The following is an 11,289-nucleotide window of genomic DNA, read 5'->3' as shown; positions in this document are numbered from 1 at the left end:
ACTTAAAACATAATAGATAAATGTACTATTTAACTTAGATTTTTAATTTGTATTTCTGTTTTTCAATTTTGAATATGTACAAATAGATATTTAAATTTGTATAAAATTAAACAAATAAACATATGTGTCCTATGTGTGGCGTCCTTCGTGGCACATATATGGATTATGTTACGTAGGACCTGTGTATTTATTTGTTCGATTTAATACAAATTTAAGTATCTAGTTGTATACATCTAACCTTGAAAGGCATAAATATCGGTTGAGATCTAGTTTATATATTATTTCCTTAACTCTATCAATTAGGGCTTTGATCAAATAAGAAAAGATTCCTACTATACCTCCATTCCAATTACATGCGACGATATTAGACTAAGCATGAAATTTAAAAAATAAATAAAAAGAATTGAAACTTGAAGGTACCACAATCTAAAAATATTTTTTTTTATCTCATAAAATAAAAATAAAATGGTGGTTGGTGCAATCAATTTTTTCATTCAACGGGTGTTGAGTATTGACCATACCAAATTCTAACTTAACATAAGTGACAACATTAGTAGTTAGATTGTGCCCCTTTCATTTTTATCAAAGATTTTTCTTTTCGGTAGTTGATCAAACTTTTAAATTCGATTTATATTGAAAAATATTTTAAAAAGAAAAGTTATTTTCTTTGGCTTCTGAAAAGTAATTGTTATTACTTTTCTCATTAAAATTTGATTAAATATATTTTCTTAAAAAAAATTATTTTTGTTCTTTCAAAAGCTTGTCTAAACGAGCTATAAGTGATTTATTCGACACAAATTCAAATTAATTAGATTAAACATTTCAAAAACCTCACTAAACTAACAGAAGCATGAGTATATTGTTATATATTCAAAGTGAAATCACAGATTTTAGAATCTTTATTTAAGATATAAAAATTGATTTTTTAAAAAATTTTAAAATGTTTTTAAAGAAAGAGTTCTACTAGTAGCCACTTGATGTCATTTATATTTGCTATTCAACTATGGTATAACTCGTGAAAATAAATAAATTCTCCCAACTAAAGTTTAGATAACATTTTAATTTTTTATTTTGCGTCATAAAGTATACCTTAAGAGAGAAGATTAACATATTTTTGTAATAAATAATTGAGCACCTAACATGCTATTGACTTTTAATATGGTATAAATAAATATAAAATCTTCTAATAATTAATTTTTTTAGCAATGTTTAATATGTACGGAAAAGTTAATACCTTAGATATCCCCAACAATTATTTGGTATTTGGGTATTGATTATTTTATTATATGATTGTGATAAAGATAATATTTCATCAAACAACTCATTAATTATTTGTAAGGACTTGGGAAATTGTCCTTCACTTAGAAATGTTTATATTTATAGTGTGTGGCTAATTAGATGATGAGGCATCTAGCTATATTAAGACCGTTAAAATTATTCCTTTTGTCTATAATTATTTGAAAGAAATATTATTGTGTGATTTACGAAAAGAAATATCTTAATACTTAATTTAATTCAATAATTAAATTTATCTTATTTTGTATACATTCTAAGTTGATTGTGCAATGCTCAAGAATAATCTTCAAAAAAAAAAAAAATCTTAGCTCATCCCTTGATGAATAAACGATGACTCACTTTCACTTCAGAACAACTCGAGTAGTCAACCAATTATTATAACTCAATACTCAAGTTTTCTTTAATTTTGTTTTTCCATTTCGTTAAATATTTATATTGTCTTATTGATCAGAAGTTATTCACTTCATAAAGATGTTAACGTAGCTTTCATCACAAATAAGTAAATTTCATCACCACTTCACCAAAAAAAAAGGTACTACACTTTAGATTATGAAGTTTTTGAGACTAATAATCTATTTCAATCATAGGTAATTTTAGACATACAAATTAAATGACGATATCGAATATCCTTCTAAATATATATTTAATACTAGTGCTTTTAAGTGGGCCTCTGACAAAGATGACCCCTCACTGTCAAAACTTACCCACAAGTCTCAATTCTTGAAGAGTAAAGGGCACACCATGTGTTTAGTTGAGTATATTTAGTTAAGAGATTGCATCATTACACATTATTATTATAATTATAATTATTAGTCTAATGTATCAATTAAAATAGTCTTAATTCATTTTATAATGAGCATACACAATAATCAAAAAGCAGTACTGGATTCAGTGCATTGTAATTGCTGTTTGATAAGGACATAAAGAAACATAAATATATTACAATATCAAGTGCTAAAGTTTGACCTACATTATTATTATTTTTATATAAAAAGTTCTCTGAATTGGCATATTCTTGTTAGATTATTTTAAATGCTATGTCATTTAATATCTGAGAATTTTTTGCAGTTGTTCTCTGCCTCTTGTCTGGTTTTTCTCTATGGGGACAAAACAAAGTCTTATAATTGGCTTTTTATTGGAATAAAAAGACATTTTTATCCAAAGGGTATAATAACAACCCTTCACAAAAACATTTACAAGTGAAGATGGAAAAGAAATGCTTTTTAGAGCAATTATTCTTTTTCCATTTCTCTATGCTTCTCCATCTATCGGAAACAGTCTCTTCACTTTACAGAAATAAGCATCGTGTTACACACGAAATAACAGACATTGGAACTTGATCAATGCATATGTAACTTTCTTTCCCAAAAAAAAACCCAAACTTTGTTATAAAATATTTTTTCCCTATCCTTGTTGTTTCATATGACTGAGTCAGCTATCACATATAGTAGATTTACACTGCTTGATTCCTTTTGAATTAAAAACAATCACAAAATCATATACCAAGCATCTATGCCTATCCCCCACAAAATAAATGACAAAAAGGGGCAAAGGGTCCATTTGCTAAGTTTAGCTGTTTACCTGTTTCACTACAGTCAGATTCCACTACTTCAGAAAGACTTGTGACCTAAATGCAAAAAGAAGTTCCAACTGATCTACATGAATCTGGAGAAGTCATTACCAAAATTAACAGATCCATAAAGTACAAGAAGTGTACTGAAGCATGGTGTTGCAACTGTAAAAGGAACCAAAAATTGTAGCGCCGGATCCATATGCTTGCAAAATATCTGCTTGTTGGAGACTGCATTACATACACATACAATAAGAAGGTAATAAGCATTAATGTTAGTATCAGGTCTACATACCAACTTAAAATGCTCTTTAACAGATAATTGCTTGTAAAATGCAATACTGCAGCACTACCAAGTGTCTAAAATTGTCAACCGATTTCATTTTTAAGCGAGCAAAATATTTTTGACACATGAAAGATGAAAAGGAAAATCACACTAATCATGCAGTGCAAGACATTAGTTTGATATTGAATAAGGTTGCTGCATCAAGAAGTGTAAGTGCAACATGAAACTCTTCAAAGTCCAAGTATAATGATATATATCTATAGCTAAATTGACGGCTTCTTGGCTAGCTGAAAGACTGGAAAAAAAAAACAAATTTCGACAGGCTCCAAAAGTCGATTTGCTTATTGCAGTTGCTTGTGCTTTAAACTCCTTGTGATGTTTCCACTCGTAAAGGTCCAAAGAGGTTCTAGTATAACAATTTAGTCACTGCACTGTGCTATTTAGAATAAGAAATATGTACATCCTAACTAGAGAAACCAGATTTCATAAAGTGATTCCCATTTATCAATTTATAATGGTAGTCTAATTTTTCACACAGTCTCATAAGCAGAATATCAGTTAAGTTGCTGAAAGATGGAACAAACGGGTCTGGATATAATTTTCCAGTCAAACCTTAACTATATTAACAAGTTGAGCTTTTGGTGCGACCACATGCGAATCTTTTTCTACCATAGAAAAGAGACATATTTTCATCTGGTGACCACAGACACACAATATATATTTTTTGAAACAGGTAACTTCACAGATACGCAAAATATTATCGTCATTATAAAAGAATGAGACTATTTAAGTATTTTTGATTAATACGTAATGGTAATGATAATAATTAGCAATGCATATTGCAATTACTCTTGCCTCAACTCCTTGAGGAAAGAAGAAATTCTTTGATTTTCCAGTCGTAAAAGTTCAAACCAGTTTTAATTCAAGAAATCCTAACTCCTAACTAAACAAACAGGATATTCAATAAGAGATTGTTCACTCCCATTTATCTATTTATGATGGTTCTCTAATTTGGTACATAGTCTCATCACTCATGTGCAGAAGTCCAGTTAAGTTGCTGAAAGATGGAACTATCGGGTCTGAATATAATTGTCCAGTCAAACCTTAGCTTATTAACACGATGAGCTTTTGGTGCAGGCACGTGCAAATCTTTTTATACCATAAAGAGACATATTTTCATTTGGTGGACATAGATACACAAAAATAGAAATAAATGAGAGATCTTATTTTGACCTGGATAGCGACTAAAATAAGTATAATAAATGAACTTTGAATATGTGTAATATGTGATTTTCAAGCACTAGCTACTAAACTAAAATTTATTCCTGGATAGATGTACTTCTATGTTATTCTGAGACATTCATAACCCTTCCTGTTTTTGTATTCCCAACTTATAAGTAGCTCCTAGCAACTTGAAAGTAACTCATGTATAATCCACGAAGCACTGACCTTCTGGAAATGACGAAAAATTAAGCATTCATCATGCTATTTTAGTAAAACTCAAGTTCATATCTCAAAGGGCAGAATCTAAATTTTTAAACTCATTACTGTATTGGGCAGTCTGATTCAGATACTTAGCTAGTAAATTGAATTATGAACCAAAGCAGAGGAAAAAAGCAGATGCCGCAGTCCTGCATAGAAAGAAAAATGACGAGGAAAACTAACAAGCTTCTTGATGGAAAAGGAACTCACATGTAAAAGCTCTTTTAGGTTTTACATAAACTTGATAGCACAAGACACTGATCCTCCATGCCGACTCCGCAGTTGATCTTCAACTTCCTTTTGCTTCTTTAGATCCCAAAAAGGTCTCTTTGAACAAACTATGTTCAGCTTCTCCAAAACTAATGCAATTTCCAGCAAATTTCTTAAAAAAGAAATCTCTGTATCATTACCATGAAAATTGCTGTATTTCACCGTCTTGAGACTAGACAAGAAACAGGGTGGTACAGATCTCAAGCTCCAGTCATCTTCACAAAGGTGTATGCAGGGGTCAAGTCCCTGAATGGTGTCAAAAATAGAAAAGAACTCAAGTGAATTGAAATTCTTTTATAAACAAGTCCATAATGCCAAAGGTATCTACCTCAGAAAAATGAAGTGATTGCAACTTTGGCAGACATTGGAGCAGTTCCATCAATGGTCCAATGGAATGATTTTCAAGTTCCATACTCAACTCCAAATGTGTCAAGCTATAAAATACTGGAAGTCGATCTTTCTCTATATCTGCGATGAAGAGAGACTTTGCCAAGCAACAAGGTGGGATCACAGAAAAGGAAAAATGAGAAGACATCAGTACTGCATATTTAGACATTCAACATTCTAGACTGTGATGTACTGTAGCTAATTTACGTCTTGTTAGTAATTACCTCAATAGCCCTGCTAGATATTCTCGCAGCACTAATCTTGTGTAGCCCTCTAAAGAGCTCAACAGCACGAAAAGCAATTTGATTTCTCTTCTCATACAGAATCGGGATGTGAATTGATGCATTGGCTGAGGAAGATATACTATACAAACATATCTCATTTGAGAGATAACCACTGTACTTAAAGAAAGTAAGATTTTCTGCATCAATCTTGATTTTGCAGCCATTTAGATCATCAGTGGAGCCAAAGAAAGGCAAATCATCGATTATCAAACTCTTTAATGAAGAGATTGAAATTGCAACTTGCTTCAAGTTCATCCATTCACAATCTAATATAGCCAACTCCTGAAGCATAGGGCAGCTAGATAACAGCCTCTGGGTTGAGCTATCATCTCGAAATGTGACAAGACATAGGTGCAAGATTTTGAGGAAAGGAAAATAAGTACTAGTAGGTAGTTCCAGAACACAATTCATTTCAAGTTTTAGAGAAGTAAGTGTCTTGCAACTGGAAACACATTGAGGCAACATAAAAGGTTCTTCTACAAAAAGACAGAGATCAAGATCTTGAACATTATGCCTAATAACAGTTGAAAGCCATGAACATACATGAGAGGCACTGAAGCAAACACGGCAGGAAAGGCGAAACTTTTTTATGACTGATTTTTCTCGAAGTTGAAGAAATCTGTGAACAAGGTGCATGAAACTAGTGACCTTCATCGGATAACCAAAAACCCTACTTGAGTAGAGAAATGAGTCATCAAAGTCAATGTTTTCAACACAAGTCCAAAGATTCTTCCACCTTGTTGAAAGTATACATGTGCCCACAACATCTCTGGTAGGAAGATATGAAAGAATGTGAAGAAGAATGGAATCAGGTAAATTACTGATCTCATCTTCTCCGCCTTCAGGGTTATGCACTTCCAAAGTAGTATGCCGTTTGAAGCTGTTAATTGTGTGCCACCTACTTCCTGGGCAGGGAAAAAGCAGTTAGTAGGCGGAACTTAGCAGTAAAGAAATAGAAATGGGCAAACACAAAGACAAGTTGAAGCATAAGATCCTCGTTAGTTAACGTGTGGAAATCAAACTAAAGAAACTAGGATCTGTAACACCATCAATGAATTACTAAGCGCAACAATCAAAGTATTTAAAACTTTGTAAAACCATTTAAATCCTAGAAATGATACATATCCATTATCAGCCTAATGCATTAGAAGTCTCACGAATGAATCATGCCCTTCAACTGAAATTGACCCTCTTCCCCAAGACCCCAAACAGAAGGAGGACACAACATGATCGATACGTGATAGACATTAAAATAAACCCATTTGGTCATTGTTCGACTGAGCTTAGGGGTAATTTATTCAATCCAAGATTTCAGTTGAGACAAAGGCCAGCTTAGCTGAGCCGAGAGGCAAGTCAGCCCAAACAATGAGACAAAAGCCAGTTCAACTGAGTTGAGAACAACACCTCTACACCTTCCGTCAGCCTATCAACAAGATAATGATTTTGAGTCTTCACAACATGAAGTTAAGCTTAAATGAGTCTGAATCAATTAGATTAGCATGACTTTGATTATACCTTTAGCTAACTAAACCCAGGGAACTATGTCGTAGAATTAATCAAGGTCCAAGTTACCACGGAAGTTACTGTGTTTGCCAAGTCCAAAGAAACCTAAAATAAAGGATTTAGTAGGAACAAAATAGTTACTTGATACAATAACTATCAATTATCCCCATGATACGTGAACATGATCCACTTATAGAAAACTCAAGGAGCAAGTCTAGAAGAATATGAAAAAGATAGTCAGGGTAGCTTAATTTACTTTTCTAAATCTATAATATCTATAAAATGATCGACAACTTTTACAGTAGGTAATCAGCCATCCAAAAGATCACATCCACAACTTTTATTATCCCTTTTTGTCAATCCAATTTAATGCAATTTATTTTAGCTCAATTCCTGCTTTCATGTTATATCCAGGTTTCACATCTTTTAAAGCTTTCCTGAAAGTTCAAGCCCTTGCACCTTGTTTGGAAGGTTATTGTCCATTGTAATATTGTATTGTTAGCTCAAATACAAGGTTTGTTTTGATTAAGTTTTATCATTCGTGTTGTTAAATCCATCATTAGGTAACGGCAAAATGTCCCATTTACTGCAACGACCGATTTGGTGACATCTTTACTTTTTATTATACATTCTTGTTTCACCTTTATCTTCATTTTTTATAGTAGTTCTACCCAGTTGTCCCATAGTTTTCTTGTAGGTTTGTACTTCAAATTATTCATGTGTGACATTATATAACGACAAAGAACGATACAATCAATCCAATCGTTGTATTCATTAAAACAATAAAACAATAGAGTACGATATATTATGAAACACTACGTAACAAAATCCAAGTAGAGTGTAAATAACATTAATTAGCTTCTAGCCTTCTACGCAAGTGGTGCAAGTTGAACTTGCTAGTATTTACCCTTAAGAGCTCCATTAGAGTCCCACGATGATTCAGGAAATGGGTTGTCTACTTGTTAGTAAAATTATACGGTTGAGTTACACGTAACATTAATTTTCTTTACATGATACTAGAGCTAGACCCATTACTACTCTTATTTTACCTGATGCTGGGCTCCTATGACATGTTATCCATGCTACACCTGTTTGGACTTGAGTATGCGTTGGTGTTAGAGTCAATCCACATTGATTGAGGGAATGAATTTCTTTTTCCTTGAACAATCCTCGCATTATGACTTATGAGCTAACTTTTGGAGTAAGGCCAAATATGTCCATTTCTAGTAAACAGGTAGATGAGCTAACTTTTGGAGTTAGGCCAAATGTCCATTTCTAGTAAACAGGTAGAGACTTTCCCATGTGGATTATCGCAAATTTTGGGAATCATTAATATGTGATTCGACTACACGACACAACTAACTAAGCCTGGTGTCCTAGAAACTTTTCTTTGAATCAGTAGTCATCTTAGCCAACAAAAGATCAGATGTATACCAACAACAACAACATAGCAAGTGTGATACAACAACATAGCAAGTGTGATCGCACAACTAACGGATATATTGTTTCTGAAAGACCCGCACATTGTTTCTGAACAATCCTCGACTCAAGCAGCCCATAACAAAGTCATTCGGAAAGGAAATAATCAAGGTAAAGAAGACATAACAAGTAATATGCAGAACATTAAATAGTAGCTACAGCAACATAATGCAACAACCCTAAGCACTGAAAGCAATCGATAATAACAAAAAACTACGAGAACAGTGATAATACTACTGATAACTATATGTACACAAAGAGAAACCAAAATAAAAAAGTGTCAAAACAAAAAGAGATTTTACACCCAAAAAAAAATCGAATAAAGTGACAATACCAAAAGATAAATATTAACTACGTTTGATACATCAACGACATCAGAAGCCATAACCACAAAACGGAAACCGAAAGAGGTTACGATACACTAAAGAAGATAAGTGAAAAGGAGCTCACTAGAAACGACAGTGACCATTTGAGGAAAGAGAACTCGGAGACCGAAGCTTTTGGTTGCAAAAGTAGACAGTAAATATGGAACCACGGCGACCTGTAACCTTCGTTACCGGCGAAATTTGATCATCGGAGAAGTACTGAACACGACCATCCCAACTCTGTGTCACTGGTGTGTGTAAAATGTGAAGAGTCTTTTCAGTTGCAGAGATGGGAAGCACGTGCTCTCACGTGACCCCCAAATCGTGTATTGCCACGTGGCAAAACCTACTTCCTACATGTGGATGGACCTTATTTGGTATTTTTTGTGAATGAATTTTGAAGAGAGAAAATAGTAAGTATACTTGTCGACGAAATATGAATCGAAAACTGAACCTTGATATATCCAGAACAACACATTTTTGTTACCACGACATAAATTGGCAGCCGCCAATCATTTGATTAGACTGAAGTTTGAAATGGGTGCACTTGACGATATGAATTATTTAAAAAAATAAACGAATTCATTCTATAGGAGATTTTTTACAAAATCAATTTAAAATTATATCTGAACATGTATTTTACTTTAAAGAAAATTGAAATATTGTGAGTAGAAAAAAATTTTACTTGAAAATTAAAGTTGAAAAACTTTCTTTAATAATAACAAATTTAGTGTAGACTTTTTGAGAGTATGATATACATAGAGCTTGCATCTATGTTAAGAATTCGTTTTTTCATAAATTTCAAACTAAAAGAAATATTAATGATGCAATAAAATACAAAAAATAAAATAAAATAGAACAACAAACATGTAATAAACAAGTGAAGCAACAAATACTAATACAACATCGCAGAGAAAGTAACTATATAAATGATAACCTAAATAATACCGCTAAGAGCACGTCAATATTCAATTACATACTATTATAATTTCCGATTTTCATACTTTTGTTTTTAAAATCACATCATTCGTCATCTTGAAACTATGACATGTCATGTATAATCATTACATCTTCGAGTTTCTTTTTGACTTATCTCTATCATTTTTCTAATTGTTGCTATATTTAATATCTCATACCTCTTCACTAGTCAATCTCGCACCTTATTTTGACATGTCTGAAACATCTCAATCTGACTTCACTCGTATGCAAAAACTAATAAAATAAGGACGACATATCATGTATATTCACATCTCCAAGTTACTTGTTATATTTAACCTCTTACACGTCTTTGTCTTCACTAGTCAATCTCACACCTCCTCTTGACATGTCTGAAACATCTTTATCACTTAACCTCTCACCTGTCTAAACTAGTCAATCTCACACATCCTTTTGACATGTCTAAAACAACTTTGATCATTTAAATTCTCACGTGTCTTCACTAGTCAATCTCACACTTCCTCTTAACATGTCTGAAACATCTTGATCTGACTTCACTCATAAACAAAAGCTAATAAAAATAGGACAAATAATATTTGTCATGAAACATCTTTGATCATTTAACCTCTCACGCGTCTTCAATAGTCAATCTCACACTCCCTATTGACATGCCTGAAACATCTTGATCCGACTTCATTCGTATACAAAAACTAAGAAAGAATAAGACAAATATTCGTTCTGCAAGATAAAAACGTCTTTATCCGACTTCACTCGTATACGGAAACTAATAAAAAAAAGGACAAATATTTGTTATGCAAAATAAACAAAGCTGCGCATCCGGGGAATCGAACCCCGGTCAGTACCGTGGGAGGGTACTATGATACCACTACACCAGATGCGCCTTTGTGATCCACTTGAGCCTCTTTACATATACAATAATGTGACACATGTAAAATGGATATACTATTTTGATTAGTTTCAGTAACAATATAAATTAGCGTTTTTTAAGAAACAATTGATATTACACTCATAATAAAATAGTATCTTACACTTTGTTTGGATCATTGTTACCCATTGTTTCATAATGTATTGTATTATATTGTACTCTATTGTATTGTATAGTAGATACAATGTTTGACTAGACTGTGTTGTTTGTTGTTGTTTAACAACATTTAATTGTTTGGTTTGATCGTATCGTACTGTATTTTAATTTATAAATTTACTAAAATATCATAATTATTCTAGTGTAGGAGGTTTGACTAGATTCAAATAATTAAGATAGAAGGTAAAAAAAGTATTTTGAAATATTCTGTAAATATATAATTGAAAAAATAAATTAAGTAACAATAGGAACACACCAAATTGGTTATTCAATAAAATAGGAGTTTTCATTGTTACGTAACAGTAAAATTTAACAATACAATACAATAC

The 11,289-nt window shown here is 32.3% G+C and overlaps 1 protein-coding gene and 1 non-coding gene across 2 annotated transcripts; both read right to left on the bottom strand.

Moving 5' to 3' along the window:
• Positions 1-2,652: 2,652 nt before the first annotated feature.
• On the bottom strand, positions 2,653-9,382 carry LOC101255714 (F-box/LRR-repeat protein At4g14103). Its single transcript, XM_004244097.4, has 5 exons — positions 9,008-9,382; positions 5,516-6,480; positions 5,233-5,388; positions 4,845-5,150; positions 2,653-3,097 (listed from the first exon to the last, which is right to left on the bottom strand). The coding sequence occupies exons 1-4, from the start codon at positions 9,024-9,026 to the stop codon at positions 4,866-4,868; spliced, it is 1,425 nt and encodes a 474-aa protein (XP_004244145.2). The 5' UTR covers positions 9,027-9,382; the 3' UTR covers positions 2,653-3,097; positions 4,845-4,865.
• A 1,306-nt stretch (positions 9,383-10,688) lies between these two features.
• Positions 10,689-10,759, bottom strand: TRNAG-CCC (transfer RNA glycine (anticodon CCC)). The gene has a single exon. It is a non-coding gene; the product is annotated as a tRNA-Gly (tRNA).
• Between the last annotated feature and the right edge of the window lie 530 nt (positions 10,760-11,289).

This window comes from Solanum lycopersicum, chromosome 7 (assembly GCF_036512215.1).
Source record: "Solanum lycopersicum chromosome 7, SLM_r2.1".
NCBI classification, from domain to species: Eukaryota; Viridiplantae; Streptophyta; class Magnoliopsida; order Solanales; family Solanaceae; genus Solanum; species Solanum lycopersicum.
The sequence above is the reverse complement of the archived record's forward strand: the minus strand, read 5'-3'. Positions and strand labels throughout refer to the sequence as shown.